The sequence below is a fragment of the Bombus vancouverensis genome, chromosome 5, assembly GCF_051014615.1.
Source record: "Bombus vancouverensis nearcticus chromosome 5, iyBomVanc1_principal, whole genome shotgun sequence".
Classification (NCBI taxonomy): domain Eukaryota; kingdom Metazoa; phylum Arthropoda; class Insecta; order Hymenoptera; family Apidae; genus Bombus; species Bombus vancouverensis.
In genome coordinates this window covers 18641818-18661723 of record NC_134915.1, presented here as the reverse complement: position 1 = coordinate 18661723, position 19906 = coordinate 18641818, and the positions used below count along the sequence as shown (strand labels likewise).

Sequence of the window (19906 nt, the reverse complement as noted above, 5' to 3'; positions counted from 1 at the left end):
GGTCACCACGTAAGCTAGCCTCTCCTCTACAGGGAAGACCAGAGTATAAAAGGACCTGTATCACTGGACGTCTCTATCTTTTCGTTACGAAATAAAATAACTTTCGTTACAAAGTAAAAGTTTTGAAAGTGCGTAAGTAGATTACCGAACCTTCTTTCGCAAGATTTAAAATTTGCTTATAATTTATATTTTAATATGTTTACCTGATACTGTAGTTTAAATAATTAAATCCGCGTTAATTACATACTTAACAAGTTTTTCAGAATGCGATAATATTGAATTTTTTATAGTTTGTTACTCTTGACCGCCACTGTGTGTATACTTCGTTTACAATTATGATCTGTCCTCTAGTCTGCTTGTAATTTCGTGTTAAAATTTAGTTCTAATTTCAATCACTACGAACGCCGTAATCTTATCGTACGCTAAATCGGTAACATTGGAAATGACACTAAAATGATAAAGGAGTTCTAGAGACCCTCTAACCGTGGATGAAAAAATTACATTGGGTGATAGATTTATTTTGTCCGTCGTCTGCGCTAATACTAAATCGATAACGTCGAGCGCCAGACGAAATGGTAAATGGGGGAGGTCAACTGATCTCCGATACGTGCGGCTCAAAAAAGCATCGAATATTACGTTTATTCTCGTACCTCATCTGTGCATCGAGTAATTCGCGCAATGATATGGAAATTCTTCTTCGATGTTATTACTACGGTTGGTAAGTTAGTTCTCTATCCTGATAACTCATACGGTAGTTAGCTGTATGGTATCTCCGTTTCGTGGTGCCCTCTATAACGAAGTCCCGATTACTTCTTAAGCGTTACAGTCAAATTTGAAAGCCAAATATGTATTGTTATGGAATAACAGCCGATATCGTCAGTGAAACAAAAAACAGAAAGCTGTGAATAAAGTGACAAATATGCATTTACGATGCAATTTTTAAGACAAAAAACAATTACAAATCTACATATCCCTATAAATATTGATTTTTTCATCGTTATCGTAAACCTTTTTCACCTATTTCATATACATTAATGTTTTCAATATATATCGAAATACGGCTGGAACGGGGGAAAACGATTCAAACGAGTTTCTAACCGGGGAAGACCCGACAGGTAGCGCTATCTGGGGGGATGCTGCGAAACTAGATGTCCACGAACGGAGCAATGGCGTAGGCGGCGATCCATGTGATAAATTAATTTTTATAGCTTCGTGGGTGGCGGCTCTTTCTATTGGTTGCTGATCGGGCGCCTCCCACTTCGAACGACGTTTCCTTCTCCTCGTTTATTCCATTCAACTGTAATACCATAATATACCATTTGTCTCGTTTCAAATGAGCTGGCAGGGAAATATCAAGGATGCGTGTAATTGAAATATACGTATTCGCAGATCTTCCTCGATCGATTCTCCACGAAGGAGTGGGCTCTGCAACGACGCGAGATTTTTATCGGGCGGATCACCGTTTTTAAAGAAGACTCGACGTAACTGCGCATTACACGTGATTGTTCGCGTTCGACGACGATAATTATCGCGATTACGTAAGGAGAGAAAGATCAATACGATTTTTACTTCGCCGCCGCACGACGTGCCGATTACTCGGCGAATCGCTCGGACTTTAATTACTATTGTTCGATCGCCGGACAATCTGTTTTTCCACGGATGCAATTATTTCGTGCTGAAGAAACGAGATAAACAAATCTTAACGACCGCTATCGTTTGTAGAATGATTGCACGATAGAGGTATCAAATGGATTGGATCGAGATTAGAATCGTATAACGTTATAAGGAAGATTAGTTTCCACGAATACCTACAACGTTATATCGAAAGTTTGAGATCGTTGTACGTTTCACAGAATGTAAGAAGTTAATGCCTAGAAAGATCAGCCTAAGTATACGCAATTCCTTATTAGCGTTAATTTCTAATATCGAAACTTTTCGCGATACAACTGAGATTGTCATTTTCCTATTGCGTAGTATTATTCTTTTTACTCTATGGTATCGTTGCGCAACATTACCAACCTGGCATTAAGATCACCACGCATCTTTCTTGTACGAGCGTCCAAGTCTCCCTTCTCCATTTCGGGTTGCGCACATTCAAAGTTACGCTAGAACCTTTTCTAACTTTCATACAAGTAATCCTCGAACGATATGGCCAATTGTTTCTGCGTTATATAAAATATTGCTCGTTGGAAAAATGTGTACCAGGTAATGTAACTTATCGTTCGAACAGTGCGTTCTTATTAAAAAGGAAAAGGAACAAACAAAGGAAGAAAGATGAAAGATTTTCCTCGCATACGAAAGAATAAGAAAGAATAGAAATTAGATTTTTATTTCTTTTTATTAGACTAAATTTAAAGATAAAATACTACTTGATCAGAACGCTATATAAATTAACCTTCCTTCGAGAAAATTTAATCGTGATCGTATTTGCAAGTAATGATTTACACGTAGAATCAGAAAAATCATTTCAATCGACAAAGTATCGCGTAGAAGGTGGCGCGACGGTACTTTCTTCGATTACGTTTACGAGGGGAATAGCTGTTATAGTTACGCAGAACGGCGCGCGTTTTATGGCGAGCACGCTTTTCCGCACGTGCTTCGTGCTCGAAGCACGGGGAAATCACGTCGTCGAACGAACGGCTCATTAAATATAGATGGTTATCTCTCGATACTTAGAGAAGCCCCGGGAAAAGGTAGTCCGGTTGGTTTATAGACCGTCGACTTTCCTATACAAACGAGATTAGCAAACGTTCTCGCCACGTGCAAAGTTTATAATTTTTAGCTTCAGTTACGTTTCGTACGTATTTTCTATATACTTCCTTTTCTTGTTTTACAAGCTTCGACTAATAATTACACGCATACTATGAGAGAGAATTCGCATGGACGATGAGCGATTCGGAAGGAATATACAAACACCTACTTTTACACCTAACTTTCTATATGAGATTAAGAATTAACTAAAACGCGCACAATTAGTAGTACTATTTGTTTCAATATTTCGGTTAAAAGTTTGTCGATCGATCCGCAATTTCCCTAATTTCTTCTCGTCTCTAAGACAAAAGCTAAACATCTCTAAAATCAAAAACACGAAAATTTCCAAATCTCCGTAGAATCTCCATTTCCTTTTCTCTGTGTAATAACATTTCGATTAAACCTTGTACCCTCGTCAGATCGGCGCGAAAAGCTACTAAACCAATCGGCGAAACTGCGCGCATGCATCTAACGCGAGCCTCCTCTCTAGCGCGTTGGAGATGGATTTTGCGTTGGAAGAGATCGACGAGTTCGCGAGATCAGAACCGGGAGGAGAACAGCAACGTTAACGGCAAACGATAGAAACAGACTGCGAAGATCAGCGAAGAAGCGTGGAAGCAAAAACGAGGAGCGGAAGAATTAGGAGAGCGGCGCAAAACACGACAAAGAGCAGAAAAAGACCGTAAGACGAGAAGGGAACAACTGCACAGAATCTGAATAAGCGGTAGAAGAAAAAATGAAAAAGGGTAAAGAACACGAGGAAGGATAAAAAGGGACAGAAAGAAGAGGAAGAAGAGACTGCGAAGATATATGGAAGCAGGCAAAGGAAGAGGAAGAAGAAGAAGAGAAGCAGGAGGATGGAGAAGGAGAAGGTACAGCCGCAAGGTGGGAGGAGAGAGAACGAGAGAAGGCCGCGGTAGTCTTTCTCGGTCGACTAGGTAAGATAAGGACGAGGCGGACAAACGGACTGACGAAGGTGGCCAAGGTAGGGGATATTCAGTCTCGCGGCCACGTGCTACACGAGCGCACGCCCCGAGCCGGCCGGTGGTCCAGCCACGACGTCCGTCCTCTTCTTCTTCGTCCCGTTTTGTCCCACGCTTCCTCCTTCTTCCCTCCTTCCATTCTTCTTTTCGTGCACCTCTCGACATCACCTCCGTGTGTTTCTCACTCTTCTCCGTCGTTTCCATCTTATTCTCCCATATCTTTTTCCTATCTTTTTTTCAATCGCCTCTTTTCGATCGACCTTTTTCCACGTTTCCGTTTGTGGCGGCTGCCTCCGTCGCTTCCGAGTGTCTCGCTTCGAATTCCGAGTAGACGCCGCTCGAGGTGCGCCTCGCGGCACCGGCTAATCGCGGGAACGCTCGAGCTACGAGCGCCTCGTCCACCATCTTCGAGAGTTACAATTTCGTTCGTCCATTAGTCTTCGTTACTTCGCTCGGCAGATCGGAGAATTTATCGTTTGGAGGATTTATCGAGCCCACGAGAATTTTATTTAGTGATCGCGAGTGTGTATTCGATCCGGGATACCAAGTTTCATGGCAACCATAGGAATGGTTAACCAATCAAGAACAAAGCCTCGTGACAACAGAATACTACACCAGTGAAACTCCCTCCACTCGTTGTCCCGTTAGCCGATGGTACGTGTAACGAGCTCGTCGAAAACACCGTCAACCAGAGCTTGTCGACGTATTTTCCAGCGATTAGAACGAAAAAAATACGTCGTCGAGTATACATAGCAGATCGATATCGGCTGATCCGTGGTGATTGTGATTGCTTTATGACACGCTGTGCGCCGGCAGAAACGTCTGACCGCGAAGGGAAGATTCTACTTGACGCGCCAATGGAATCTTGACGTGCGTAAATTTAAAAAAACATCAGAGTTTCTCCCGAGCTGTACGAATCAGTGAACTGTAAGAGTAGTGATGTCTTCTGTACGTTCGGCACAGTTTGTTTCTTCGAAATTAATCCTGAAATTCTTCATTTTCACCTATTTCATAGTGTTTCTTTATATCGTTCATACGCATCCAGTCGTACGTTCCACGGTCAGACAGTCGCTTTGCGTCAAATTGTTGGTACGATGACAAAGCGTTGTTCCACAGAGTTTGTTTCTTCGACGGATTTGATTCTACGAACAAGAGCAAGTTCCATCGTATTGGAAATTCGGTTTGCAAATTCGAACGATCCGAACACAGAGGAGATCGGTTAAATTTCAGGACAATAGGGTTTTTTACGCGTCCAACGAGGTTTGTTTCCTTAAGAATCGGTTCCACGATTCTTTGTCTTCGTCCATTTTCGACAAGATCTTGTTGCGTATCCTTTTATCGATAAGATAATTCTATCGCAACGACAGGAAGGCAACTTCAATAGTTGAATCGTATTCATTGGAAGAGAAGAAAGGTACAGACTTTGTAACGTGAAAAATTTCGGTGCGAAGATCTTTACCACGAATATTGATTTTTATTATCGCGATGACTTTTGCAGCAGTTCTTTATACCGACTCGAATAACTTTACCACAGAGATGTTCGAATCGTTTTCTCGTCTTTGATATTCCCTCTTGCTGAACCTGAAGTGTACGATATTTTCTCATTCTATCGTTATAATATCAAAGACCAACGGTGACTTAAACGACCCTACCTTACTGCATCGACTCGAATATCGATCTGTGGGTCAGGAATCGTGGCGCGCGAGTTTAACGAGCCAGCTAGCCTCTGGCTAGTACGAAAAATCAATTCGGTCCTCTCTCTCTTTTTTTCTGTTTCTCTTGCTCGGTCGATTTGGCGGCGTCGACGATTAATTTGTCACGACGTCCGGGCATAACAATTTCAACTGTCTGCAGTCGGTACCATGATATCCGTGTGACGTGCCGCTCACAACCGGTTCATTAAAGTTGCAGCCGCTCGTCACTCATTGGCTGCCACGGGCTGGCAGTGATCGTGATGCTTGCGATAGAAAAAAAAAGAAAGAAAAAACGAAGACGAACGAAAAAGACGAAACGAAAAAAAGGAAGCGATAGAAAAAGATAAGAAACGTGATGGAGGAGTAGCAAAAAGAAGGACGAGGAGAGAAGAAAGAGACAGAGATGTGTATGGGTGATACTTTTGACGCGAGTGTTTCACCTTTCGATCATTATTATTACGAACACCGATGCCTCGAAGGATGGTCAACCAGGGTGAAAAAAATTGACGCACAATTAGGATATTAATGATGCGTGACAGCCTGGGAAAGTCGAAAAAAACTGTGCGAGCCGTTCGTCTGTAGTGAACGCACGCCGTTTGTGTCGGACGAAAGTATTCTACTCGCGTTGGAAACGTATTCTACGTTTGGTGAACGCTTTTTCGATCTTGGTTAGGTGGTCTTTGCGTATTATACTTTTATATATGTATATATATAGGTATGTCTGTCTGTCGATCGTCTAGCTGTTTTTGGATGAGATCGTTCTTTTCTCGTTCGTAAGATATAGGCACGTTTCGTTTGTGGGATCGACGTTTGGTTTTTAAATCTTTCGAATTAAGTTTGTAGAATATCTCCTTGGTAGTCGTCGAGATACCGAGATTTTAATAGACGATAACGATCCGATGCGAATCGATTATCGTCAAAATCGAGAATAATTTTTTAGAGAAAGTTGAGTCATATTCGTCAGGATCAACGTTGAATGTCCGTGACTTAAACTGGAATACGTAATACGATTCCAATAATTTGTTTCAAGTATACAGATCTGTCGAACTTTTACTAGGTCTGGTCGTTGTCAAAACCGCGAATAAATCCTACTATAAATTCTACCAGCTTCTTTAAAACATAAAAATACACCAAACTTGAGAATCTATCGTTAGAAAAGTACGAATATTATTTGGCGAATATGTTTCAGGAACGTTTCGAGCGTTAATTTCTCTTTAAGTCGAATATATGTGATATAGTATGTAAAAATTCAAACTTTAACATTCGTCATAGCCGCTAAGAAGGTATCAAAATAATCTCAACTTTATATTTCTGCAAAAGAACTTGAAATCCGTGTTCTTTACGACAAACGTTCAGTGTCGGTGAGCTTGAGTAATCGGAATAGCTTCGCTGTCGACGGAGACCTGGTCGTTTTTAGTCCCTCTCGGACACGGATTGTGCGATGCTGCTAATCCAGCTTGCCAGGCGGTCTTCTAAAGAGTGACGCGATGTATTACGTTTGCATACACGCGGTAACGCTTGTGCGGGTAAAAGAGCGATTATTTCAAGGACTGCAAACTTGTTGCGCTCGTGGTAACGTTGCAAGAGCCTCTCTGTTCTTGCCCGATCCCGCGGGGAATCGTTCTCTGAAAAATATTCGTTGGCAAATCGTGCAACGTGGCTTGTGTTCGCTATTTTCTCACTTGCTTCTTGTCCCATCCTTTTATGATTCAATGGCTACGTACAATTCTGCGACAACGAGTTCTCAGTGGATGCCTCTTTCGTTAATTTGAATTACACGCTTGCTCGGATTACACGCGAATTTTCACGTTTGTTCACCGACGTATTAAAGTCACACGAACATTAATTAACTAAGGAATTCAGTTTGTTCGTTATAGAGAAGCCGTTATAGTCTTTTACAGTTTATGTTCTGTATATTATATTTTTAACGGATCGCGTTCGATGCGAAAAGTTTCTAGATACCGTCGAGACGACACAGCGACGAGTATAAGTGAAATTAAATGCTTTAAAGTTAATTTCGCATTCCGTTATCTTCTGCTCCATCTCATTTTTATTGATCGATAACGATGAATTTTTGGGAAACTGAACGATTCTTAGCAAAGTATATGGATGAAGCTTTCCTTTCTCTTTCGCATATCTACCTTACCTATCGTTCTTCGTTTCAATTTCTTTTGGTACGAGTTTCTCACTTTAGTCGATATTACGTTGTCAAAACTTTAATTACGCTTCGAGTTTCAATATCGATCGACGCAACGTTAAAAAACGAGCGTTCGAACGATCTTTAAAGATCGAACAAGCAAATGCACCATTGGTAATGAACTTTGTCCGTGAAGGATCGTCAATTTCGCGCAACAATTTAACGATCGGATCAATTATCGTGCGGAAGGGATCGGCTGATTACAAGCCATTTGCCAAAGCCGTTGAACGTTGCACGATGGAGTCTCGTCGTTAAATTGAAATAATATTACAATTTCCTTTCCGCGAAGCGCGTTTCACGATCGTGGAAATTCATTTCATCGCGTTATATTTCCCAGCAGTAAACGAGAACGGTTAAGGCCCGTAGAAACGTTGGATTTATAGGAGTCGAGCAGAGGCGACGATACGCACCATGTAAACCGGTCTTCCGCGCCGCGATACGACCACCTTAATTAATTTGTCATTATTTAAGGAAGACGTCTCGCGATAAAATGTACCGGCATCGCCGCGTCGCGGTCCCCGTCGTGTCTACCCGTTACTTCGTTCGATCGGTTCGATATCGTGCAGAGACTATTTTCCGAATCGGCTAGAAGGTGGATAGAAAGAGGTGAGAGAGAGAGAGAGAGAGAGAGAGAGAATGAAAACGGAACGTTTCTTCCCGGTCCATGCATCATTCGAATTTTCTTCGCGCTTCCTCGATCGAGTCGTGTCAATCGTCGATAGCTAGAAATCAATCTTCTAGCGGTTTCTTGGATATTTAATTTAAATTGTACGATGTTTCGGCGATGTAATGTATTTCTGGTATATATAGGAACAGGCTGTCTACAAGGAAATAAAGATCCCATTTATAGTTGAATCGTCGAATCCATGCCGTTTCCGGCTATGGATTTTAGTACGATGGAATATTCGAATTCAAATATTAAAAATCTTATTGTTTGTTAATGCGAGAGCAAGATTAAAACATAAAACGTTCAAAGACAATAATAACACACTAATTTCAAACACCTAAAAGACACGCGTGACTCGTTTACCGTAACATCTCTTCTCGAAGCTAATCACGATCTTTCGACGCGAAAACGCGAAATTGCATACATGTGTAAATTCTTGCACATGTCGTGTTGATTTCTACTTAAATTTATGTATCTGATAATAGGATTTTGACCAATAGTCATAATAATAGCCTTCCCGGTGTTTTACAATGAGATATAAAAATATTTGTTGTCGATGTTAACGAAGTATCACCATTGTCCGTAGAATATTTTTTTGACAAAAATACGTTTGCAAAGACTGTATTGGTTTCCGTTCGAACGGATTAAAAAAGAAATCTCGTTAATCGGAAGCACGGGCACGCTTACGCGCGTCGCGGTTCACCAGGCGTACACGGGTTCGGTTCCCGCGCACGGATGAAATTAATACGTGGTCGGCGCCGTAATTAGCGCTTGTATTTATGCGTCTCTTGCGAGGCGGGCTCCGTTAACATGGTAATGGCGTTACACCGCTGTAAACACGACATGTTATCTCGACGAGATTCGCGCAAGAAATGGCGACCGCGAATGGTTTTGGCTTCGTCGGAAGCACGCCTCCTCCGTGCAATTCTATCTGCTTTCATTTTCAAAGGAACGAAGAAATGCTTTACTCAGCCTTTTGGGGAATTTAATGAACATTCTCTATATCATTGAGTTTCTCTTTGTCTTTTACTTTGTGTGATTACCGTGAGAATTAAGAATAGGCAGAGTATTATCGAGATTCTCGCTTCGCTGTTCCTTTATTTATTTCGTTTTATTTTTCATATATACATATAGTTTCTACTTTCCGGCGCGAGTCGAAATATTTCTTCTTCTTCGATAATTTTGATGCTTACATCCGTAAAAAAAATGGAATGATATCGTTGGTTAATTGGATAACAGTAAAAATTTACGCACGTCAGTCTTCGAGTCAAGAGTATTAAGTAACCGTTGTGAAGTTAATTATCGTGTTTCCGATTGTACATTTTCTACACCAAGCTCTTTGCTCTTCCAATTATTTCTGCCAGAAAGTTTCTGTTTCTGGCGATCTTCTCGATACAGGCTTCATACTCAATAGGAAATACGGAAAGGAAACAGAGCGGCGTAACGTGTCAGTTAAAACCATCAGAATCGATAAATATTACCTATCGTTTTACAAAAATAGAAGATACATATATCTAAAGTATTCGTAATCCATTCAACGCATATAATTAAGCAGTGTGTAAGCCAAGTGTTCAGTTAAATCACGAAATGTCACGTTCCATATTTATAATTACAGTAGAGGCTATCGAATCGACCCAAGAAATCACGTTTCTTTCCACGTACCAGCGCAAACACCAAATCACACTACAAAATTAACCTCGAACGAAAGAGAGAATTTGAAAGAATCTCTCAAACGATAATAAACGGGAAAGCGGAGGGAAGGTGGCAGAGGTCCCGGTGGTCCCTGGTTTGCCAGGAGAGATCGTGAGAATCCGCGGTGGCCCAGGAAATTTTCAACGGCGTCGGCACTTGTAAGACACGCACGAAAATGTTGGGTCGCGACATCGAACACGGAACAGACGGCTCGAGGGACCGGCGTGAACGGTTTGCATCGAGAGATTAAAGAACATCGAATGGACGTGGGCGATTTGTCGAGCTCGGCAGGATTGGCTGGGAGCGGATCCATCCCTGTAGCAACGGGTGTTGGTGTCATTACAAGTACGACATCCGCCACCGCGGGGTGGTGGACGCCTACGTCGACGATCGCCACGGCAGCGGCCAACACCGACGTGGTGAGTTTTATCTTTTTCACTTTTTCCTTTCCGAATCTCTCTTTCTTCGACTCGCGTCTTCTTCTCGTTTTCTGTATGTAAATTAGTCGGGAAAATGATATGACGTGAAATGCTATGATACAATGGATAAGAGTATTGGTATAGAACAGTTTTGTTTCTAAATGCTTCCGTAATTTACTAGGTATATCATTTTTTACAAAATGTAACTTCAAAGTCTAGAGACATTAAAATTAAATGACAAAACATACCTGATACATTACCTTTATTGTAAATTGGTACGGGAATTGATTCTGCTTCTGTTTCGTTCTGCCGATGTGAAGCAAACAGGGCAATGATTCTGTAGAACCGATATGAGAACCAGTTATAATGGAAGCAATGATCGGAACAGACAGCGTATTGGAGATTGCAGTTCATTTGTATCAATTAATATTGTTATTTTCTATTATCGGAACGATTCGTAAAATTTTGCAGCATACGTAATTGCACGAATGATTTAATATAGCAGCTATTTCGAATTCCTCGATCGTGGTGCGTGAGTGAAAATGATCGGAGATAGTGAATCTTCAATAAGATACAAACATGGAGTTACAAAAGATGATCGGAGCTCAACTATGAAGACAAGCAATATCTATTAAACGATCAATTTCAGTTTCTTACGTTTACTACGTTTTGCTAAAGGCAGTAAGTATATTACTGACTCTTTTAGTAGAGTATTATATTTTACTGCCTTTTCGCAATGAATGAAGATGTAAAATGTTCGCAACTATTCAAAGACACAAAGGAACTCGTCTTACACTTTTTTACAATTACCGTCTTTCCACAGTTCGACATGCCCATTTTATCTCTAATAGTTTGATTTACAGTCACATAACGTCATTCAATTATAAAGGGAAAACCTATCCAACATTTCAAAACCTCGGTGCATCCATACTTTCTTACAACGGCGTCTTTATTCTCCTTACGGCTTTTCTACGATTCTGCTACATAAAATAATCTCGATTTCCTTAGAACTTTCTCATTCCGCTGTACTCTTATTTTACAATTTTCCTGCATAGAGGACATAAATCGTCTCTCATATAAGTATTTGCGATAGTATTTTATAAATCTGGAGGGATTACATTTTTCCGAAAAGTTGTAAATATTCGCGCAAATTAACGTCGTTTATCGGACGATTATAATTTTTATTCTCACAGCTAAAGAAAAACGAAGTTTACTTTTTTGGGTATATCTAATTAACTTTGACCAAGTAATAAAATTTATATCTTGTATCGCATTTGTATTCGCTTTTTGAATCGTCGCTAATGCCTGCATAAGAAAGCAATGCAGCTTGATTGCAACGAAATAAAATAACACCCTCGCAATTTTCTCATTCCATCGACATTCCTACTTCGCAATAAAATTCTCCAACGTAAAATGATCTTAATTTTCGTACAGTTCTCTGGTCTCAAAGATCATCTACGTCATCTCCGTCATCCACGTCATCTTCAACCCTTCCAGCAACAATTACCCAATAAAAATCCCGGGCAATTACGCTTCATGGCCTCCCAATCCCAGTGCTTGACTCCAGGATAAAAAGGCTGAGGAGGATAAAGGCACCGTTGTTCCGACAGGCCTACATTTCCCAGCAGCGCCTTTTGCTGCTGTGGGCCTTTTGAAAAAAAGTGGCGTGAAGCGTGCGTGCGCGCCACGGCGTAAAGGCGAATCATCAGCCGTGTAACGCGGGGAAAAATATCCCCGGTTAGCACGCTACTTTCATTTCTTCCTCGAGTGTCATTCGTCATCGGCATTACCTTCGCGCCGTTACTTAATGAGACGTCCCCGTGCAGGATGCGGGTGTGCGATTAAGCGGTCGAACCAAGAGAGGTCGAAATATCATGGCGGTCGAGAGACATCTGGTAGAATGCGTTAGCCTATGGTTACAACGGTGGATATGTGTTTCGACGAACACCAGTGCGCGTTGAATCACCTAAGATTCAGCACCGTAATTTAATCTTGAATTTTGCACAGGAGAAACGAATTTGTTGTTGGTCTATTGATCGCTAATTCTTGATATAATAACGAAAGGATTGAGAAAGTATCGTGTATAACGTATGACAGAATGAATGACTTTTAGGAAGACACATATAGGGCACGTCAAAAAGTTGGTGCCAAACTCGAGCAACGCGTGGTGCTGATTAAGACGAGCAAAGGAAGTTTCGATAAACATGGGTCTAGATAACTCTAGTTTCAGAGTTACAATTCTCTCTCTTGCAATTCGAATCCAGTTTTTTGGTTCTGGTAAAACTCAAGTGCTACTTTCTGTAACTTAGTTGTAATTACATTTTAAAGTTCGAAAGCATCGAGAACAACGAAAAGAGCGAACATACTGTACATTAACATTCCTTCGTTTAACTATTCCAGTTACCAGAATATATCATATCTGTGGGCCATGGGCTCTGCAAGACGTCTCATAACAGGGTAATTCTACTTGAAAAAACTACGTATAGTAACTGGAATAGTTAAGCGCCGTGGCATGAACAACGGAAAGGATGGCGAAGATGGGGGGACTAGTGGCAGCGCGAGAGTCCATCGAGGGGACACGAAGAACATTATTTAGTTCCGTTGGAGTGTACCGCGCGAGTGCAGGGATTAGAAGCAAGGTGACACAGCCGCGTCATCTGTTGGATGTTTAACCTTTTTTACCTGGGCTCGGGCTATGCGCTTTAGCCGGCCGTTCCCACAAGAAGCCATCAGCCGCCGACTCACCCAGATACGCGGACTTGGTGAAACGGGAAATCATTTTTGATACGCGCCACGGTACGAACGATCATCCTTTGGCGCGACGGAAGATCGTCTGAGGAGAATTTCGTTGATTCGATGGGTTTCTTTCTTCGGGTTTATAGCTGGCTGTATATAAGATGGCATAGGTTGCATGATATATATCGGTATTGTGCTAGTTGTATTCCCCGTATCAGGGTATAATTATGAGTAACAGAGCCATTATATCGTATCGTTTTATGGATGCAGAAGATAATTTAATGGATGATGATTAGCATTGTTATATAATTGTCTTAAGTATGACGAAGATGATCTCTATTTAATGAGAATTTTAATGTGACAAATAAAAAAAAAAAATATACAAAGTATCACTGCCAGAGTAAGTCTGACACTTACGATCAGGGGATGATAGTGACCTTATATGTTTGGTCAAAGATCGTTGAATTAATAAGACGTCATTAAAAATTGTTTGCTGAAAGATAGTGGGAAAACAGATCCAACAATTCCTAAAAGACGGCATAACATTATCGTGTCAGTTGTGTTTCCCTTCATTAACCAAACACTGATCGTTTTTACAGTCCAAGTATCTTCCCATCAAACCTACCATATGACACTTCGACAACCATTTGTGATTTTCCATGCAAAGGCGATCGACGCTATTATCTTAGCCTTTAAAGCTCTCCGGCTCTTGGTTTGCTCTTTCACGAAGAAAACGCGAGGATCGTAAACAACACGTCAGTTTCTCTCATCGTCGAATCCTCTAATTACTTTTTTTAATCCTTGTTCGCTGTCGATCATCTCGTCCAGCTCGTCAAGACACCTTTTCACGCGTAACCGATTACCACATTACATTCCACGCTCGAACTATCACGGACACGCAGTGTCTAAGCAAAAGATGGATCAAATTCTTTCGAGTAGAACGTCAAACGAGGCTTCTCCTCCGAATCGTCTCGATCTCACGCGAGATACCACCGTGTAACGGATACGTGTACCAGCGTATCGATTAAAACGCGAAGAAAAATCGAATTCTAAAAATATTTCGAAACATTCATCGTGAACCTTTGATCCCCGCCATTCCGAGAGATTCTCGATTCTCTTGAAAGTACGCATACGAGCTGATGTAATGTTATTTCGATGTACGCTCCCTTTACACGGACGCTTGCCTTTTCGTTACGAAATCGCAAACTGGTATCGATACACCCTTCGTTGCGATACGGGAATCGGGTCTAGCACGATTCTTCCGCGCGTTCTCTTCCACGTACGATTTTATTTTTGTTACTGCTTCTTTACGCTAGACGATCTTCGTATATTATCTTTTTCGTGACTTTATTAAAGGCACTTTTCACATATCCATTACGTACGCCGACATTGTAATATCAACATAAATCAAAAAACTCTCGATGAAATTGATCGATGTATCTCGTGTAAGGATTTATAAAGTGGAAGTAAATTCTGTACGCAGATATTTCAAATATTTTCAATAAAAATTCGATCACCGATGAACATCTCAATTCGAAATCACAAAGATGAAATTCAAATTCGATACACCCTCCCATTGAAGCGTTATACGAAACAACATGGTTATTTACGAATCGTATGCACGTTCTCCCGTCCACGTACGATTTTACCTTTCCCGTGTCGGTCATCCTTTCTCGTTGGATCGTCGCGACCGAACCTCTGCGTTCTACACGATGCAGTCCGTAATGACTGGCTAACTAGGTTTTAATAGGAACATGGTCTCGCAACCGAATCCCCGGTTCTTCTTGCAACCTCCGGGGAGAAGGCAAGAAAAGGTCCCCTTTTTATCGTGACTACGTCTCTTTTCGAACATGCACACACACATACACACACGCACACATCTCTTTCTCCATCTCTGTACATATTTCAACGATTCTCAACTCTTATGAACAAGTTGCTTGGTGATTGGCGGCCAATCAAATAACGTTACGATCGATTCGAACGGAATCGCCATGCCGCGAATCGATCCCATCATTCACGTATCCTTTTCTCGGTCGTGCGATAAATCACGCGCGAATCATCCAAGACTTTTCTCAAAGATACACGGCATTCGGTACACGCGTTTCAATCTTAAATCGGTGTACGGTGTAGTCGAAGGTTTAGTGGAAACAGTTGGACGTGAAAACGTCACGGGATACTCGAATGTCCTATCGACTAGGAGCTGATCGAACATCGAAATGATAAATCCCAACGTCGCTAAACGGTGTCCCGCGATCGTCACTGAAATAAATAGCGTTAGCAGCAGGAGCACCGTCGATGGATATCGCCGATGCTTTCTTATCTGGTATCGTTTGCCTGCGTCCAAGAAATTACTATTCTTTTATCGTTCATTTTTCTTTGCTTTTTTTCTTGTCTTCATCGTTCGTTTCTTTCTCTTCGTCTACATCGTGGCGGAGATCGTCGTGAGACGAGCAAGAAACGCTTCCATGATTGGCACATATTGCGCGTGCTTGCAGCATGATCACCGCTGCATTCTAAGCGTCTTCGGTTTCTTAGCCGAAGCGTAACCACATGTCGCATCTTTTTGTTGCAGATGAATCAGCTCTGCAGGGTCTGCGGAGAGCCGGCCGCGGGTTTTCACTTCGGGGCCTTCACGTGCGAAGGTTGCAAGGTCAGTATCCACGAACCCCTTTGCTCTCTTTAGATCATCAGACCGACGGAAAAATTTCAATGGCCGTTTATATTCTCGCATCTTTCGCTCCTACTCTTCGTCTTTCTCCTACCCATTTTTTCTTTATCTCTTTTCTTCCTCAAGGTATGTGTGTGTGTGTGTGTGTGCATATATATATATATACATATACATATACATATATATATATATGTATATATTTCGAACACACATTCGAATGCAAATAAAATTGTAGCCTTAAGCGTGCAGACGCGTGCATCATCCTCACGTTACAATTACCGGGCACTGTACCGACCGTGTTGACCCACGGGTCTCCGGTTTCATGTTTCTCGTGGAAAGTTCGAATTCGTGTTTTCGTAACCAAATTGATCGATTGTGTATAAAACGTGTAATTTCTTTGCGGTGATTTCTTTACACGTATTGGTCGTTGCTGGAAAGAATGCAGATCTGTTTGGGTTGTAATAGAGCCATCTTTTATCGACATAATCTTAAAAATAGAGCACGCGTTTTTCTCTTGTCGATCAAAATAATTCTATCTACGAATCTCGTTAGTTGTATTTTCAGTTACGAACAGCATTGTTTTATTTTTTTACGTCACTTGGATAGAAAGTTACTCTTAGACACGATGTAAACGAGCGATTTTTTCTCGTGCGTTACTATCGAACAGCAAACAATGTATAAAATCGTCAGACGTGTTACGATCATGTATGCACATATGTACAGTGGCTCGAAAGTCTTAGACATCTTCTACTTTCAACTTGGTCTAAAATTTTACTATTTGCTATAGATTGTGAACTTTAAATTGCGCGAGTGCCGTAACAAAATCATTGATGTAGTAATAGCCTGTACTTCCGTTAGTAGAGATAACCATCAAATTCTTAGTGTCTTCATTGTGTATGTAATTTTTTCGATTTTGTAGCTAGTACAATAACTGTTTAAAAACTTTCGAGCAGAGAGGTTTTATACAAATACACTGGACCGCAAGCTCGTCTATTTCCCCGTATAAACCAGCAGATTGCTAAAACGCACGCGATCACGCTCGTCTGTATCGTGTCTTAATATAATCGATAATTTTCCTTCCCTTTAATTTTTGCAAGGGCTTCCATCGACTTTAATTGAAATTATTAACTCCATTCATTTAACAAGCCCGCGTCGAACGTTTCTCTTCTCCACAGTCGTTCTTCGGGCGCACCTACAACAACCTGGGCAGCATCTCCGAATGCAAGAACGGTGGCGTGTGCGTGATCAACAAGAAGAATCGCACTGCGTGTAAAGCTTGCCGGTTGAGGAAGTGTCTGATGGTGGGTATGTCGAAGTCGGGTTCCCGCTACGGACGCCGCTCCAACTGGTTCAAAATCCACTGCCTCCTCCAGGAACAGTCGCACCAGGCTCAAACGCGCCTCATCAAAGACCCAAAGTCCGCGTACGAGAAGGCGTTCGGCTCGTTGGACGTGGCGAACAATAACAACAACAATAACGAGAATCCTGGTACAACGAGTGCCACTAGCGTCGTGGGTATCGTCACGACGACAACCACCACCGCGAATAGTTACCATCACCACCATCATCAGCACCATCAGGACAGGTTTCCAAAAAGAGACGACCTGAGGCCACAGGATATTCCTGCTCAATTAAGGGCACCGGATATTCCAGCAAGAGCCAGCCAGGATCCTCTATTGAGGCCGATGGACCTGGTCAGGGCACCTCACGAATTACTCAGGCCGGAAGTGTCCAGGTTTCCCATGTGGAGAGGACCGCCATTCTTTCATCCAGCTCTTACACACATGCAGCTATTAAACACGCCATTTTTCCCGTTCCAACAACGATTCATAGTCCCCTATGTGAACCAGGTTGGCACACCACAAATGGTAGCTAGCCTAACGAGTTCTTCGAGCGATAGCGTGAGTCCTAGGTCGACACCGTCGCCTAAAAGGGACGATGACAATCGAAGTGCCCGTGACGAGTGCAGAGAAGTGGACGGAGGTTGTCAAAGGAGTCAAATAGAAGCATACGATAAGAGTCTAGCGTTTCTGCGTTCTTTGGGTCCAGAGCAGGAAGAACCGATCGACTTGAGTATGAAGGCTGGCAAGATGGACGGGCAAGAGGTGGATGCGACTGGTGGTAGCACGGAAGAGGAAAGGTCGACGGACAGCGAGGACAACGAGCTGCTACAGGACACGGGGCCGCCCCTCGATCTCACTAGAAAGACGTGACCCTGCTCGGCCAGCTCGCGGACAGCTTTCGATAGGAACTGGACTGGTTGGTGTTGAATCGTCGCTCGAAGGCGTTGCTCGGAGAGCTGCCAGCCTCTTTCGCGCACAGAGACTCATATTGTTGTCCTTTCGCGGGGATGAGGAGATGACTTACGCGACGTTTGCTGGAGATCTTGGGGAGAGTAAAGATCTTGCGGAGAACGTGGAAGGAAAACGCTTTTCGTCGAATAAGGACGAGACGAAACGAAGATGGAGAAGGCGTTGAAGGACTGGTAAAAAATTAGAGAATCGAGTGAAATAATGCGAAAATATTGGCGCGGATGTAAAGGAGAGATATCTGGTATGAGAAATCTACAAGATGGAAAGGGTGAAATAACGGATGGACAGCGACGGTAGGAGAAGTACGGAAGAGCGGACGTCACCAGCCTTACATTGCACGAATGACTTTACGATCAGCGATCGGGTCGACGTAAAATTGCTCAAGCCCTCGGTATTAGCCGACAGACATACACGGTCCCTTTGGTCGGCTACAGCTTCGCCAGGTGTTCGTTGACGAAGTAGCCGAAGATCGGCTAGATACATCCTTACAACGAGACAGACGATTGTGCCTTAACCGGTGCCTTTCAGCTCTCATACATGTTCGAGTGCACGAGATGGAGAATATATATATGTATGTGCGTGTGCGTCTGTGTGTGTGTGTGTTTGTAAGTGAGAGAGAGAGAGAGAAAGAGAGAGAGTGCCAGTAAAAACCACGTGATAGTTTAACGTTAAATAATAACCGCGCTAACGTACGCGTGTAACGAGTTCGTACGCAGGTACGGACACATGTATGTATTATATATTATGTCTGTGCGTGTGATGCGTTCGATATTTTTGTTCTTTCGTGTAAACGCGCCTGGAGAACCGCGAAGTAAGCGAGAGTGTTCGAGAGACGCACGAAAGCTCCGTTTCTATCTCTCGACGCTCGGGAATGGCCAGTGTTTCGTTAAGCCGCATCGAGATTTCTTTTATTTATGTCGAGCCTTATTTAACGCGATTTTAATTACTCGTTAGTCTGTCAGTCTCACGAATACGTCGGTGTGCACGTCTTTTCTCCTGGAATGTCAAACACAACGGTCTTTGTTTTAATTTTCACGTTAGAAGATCGTAACTCGTTATGGAGACTACAATGTGAATTGCAGATGTCGATGAAAAATAAAAAGTCACGAAGCTAGAGGAAGGAATGGGTGATGAGGATTAGACGATAGGCGTACAAACACTCGGTAGTGTTCGACGAAAAAATACGAAGTAAAATAAAGAATATTGTATAACCAATACGTAGCGCCTTGATCGTCGTTCATTAAATATCTCCTCGTTTCCCTTACGCGACCGTTCGTAATCGCGTACTTATATATACCACGAACTCGAGATGGTATTCGATTACTTTCGTCTCGCGCGTCTCCTGCATTCCGTACCGTCGCGTCGCCACGAAAACGCGCACGGACGGATTTGCTTGGAGCGTACGCGCGCCCAGTCGCTGCGCACTTTATCGCACCGAGTTATTTATTTAGTAATAAATTTGTACGCGCGCTGATGTACTGCGAGAAACATGTTTTCTCGGATAATTCCGTTCTAACGCGCGAAACGCCTCGCGAGGACAGCTTCTCTAGCGATTCCCCTCGTCTGAGGACGTCGCGCGGATGGAAGATGATAAACGCACATTAAAAACGCTTGGTAATAAACACACTTGGTATATATCGATCGTAAGGCGGACTGTGCGATCTAACGTTTGACTTAACCGTGACATGAAAACACGTAGAGAAAAAATAAAAGTGAAGGAAAGATAAAACGGATTTAAGAAGATTTCTTCGACACGGTTTCGCGAGTCCTGTGACGAATAGGTGACT

At 42.4% G+C, this 19906-nt stretch overlaps 1 protein-coding gene across 3 annotated transcripts; it reads left to right on the top strand.

Annotated features, from left to right (window-relative positions):
• The first annotated feature begins 3320 nt into the window (after positions 1 to 3320).
• LOC117158543 (uncharacterized) lies at positions 3321 to 19334 on the top strand. Of its 3 annotated transcripts, none has more exons than XM_076618630.1 (4): positions 3321 to 3623; positions 9908 to 10403; positions 15712 to 15789; positions 16983 to 19334. In XM_076618630.1, the coding sequence occupies exons 2-4, from the start codon at positions 10245 to 10247 to the stop codon at positions 18018 to 18020; spliced, it is 1275 nt and encodes a 424-aa protein (XP_076474745.1). In that variant the 5' UTR covers positions 3321 to 3623; positions 9908 to 10244; the 3' UTR covers positions 18021 to 19334. The 3 variants fall into 3 exon arrangements, with proteins under 3 accessions (XP_076474745.1, XP_033193448.1, XP_033193446.1); XM_033337557.2 differs by having other exon boundaries at positions 3321 to 3689; XM_033337555.2 differs by lacking the exon at positions 3321 to 3623 and adding an exon at positions 3724 to 4388.
• Positions 19335 to 19906: the final 572 nt, after the last annotated feature.

Coding starts and splice junctions, on each gene's coding strand:
- LOC117158543 (XM_076618630.1), top strand. CDS start 10,245: ATGGACGTGGGCGATTTGTCGAGCTCGGCAGGATTGGCTGGGAGCGGA. Junction 10,404..15,711: donor CAGCGGCCAACACCGACGTG/GTGAGTTTTATC, acceptor TTTTTGTTGCAG/ATGAATCAGCTCTGCAGGGT. Junction 15,790..16,982: donor TCACGTGCGAAGGTTGCAAG/GTCAGTATCCAC, acceptor TCTTCTCCACAG/TCGTTCTTCGGGCGCACCTA.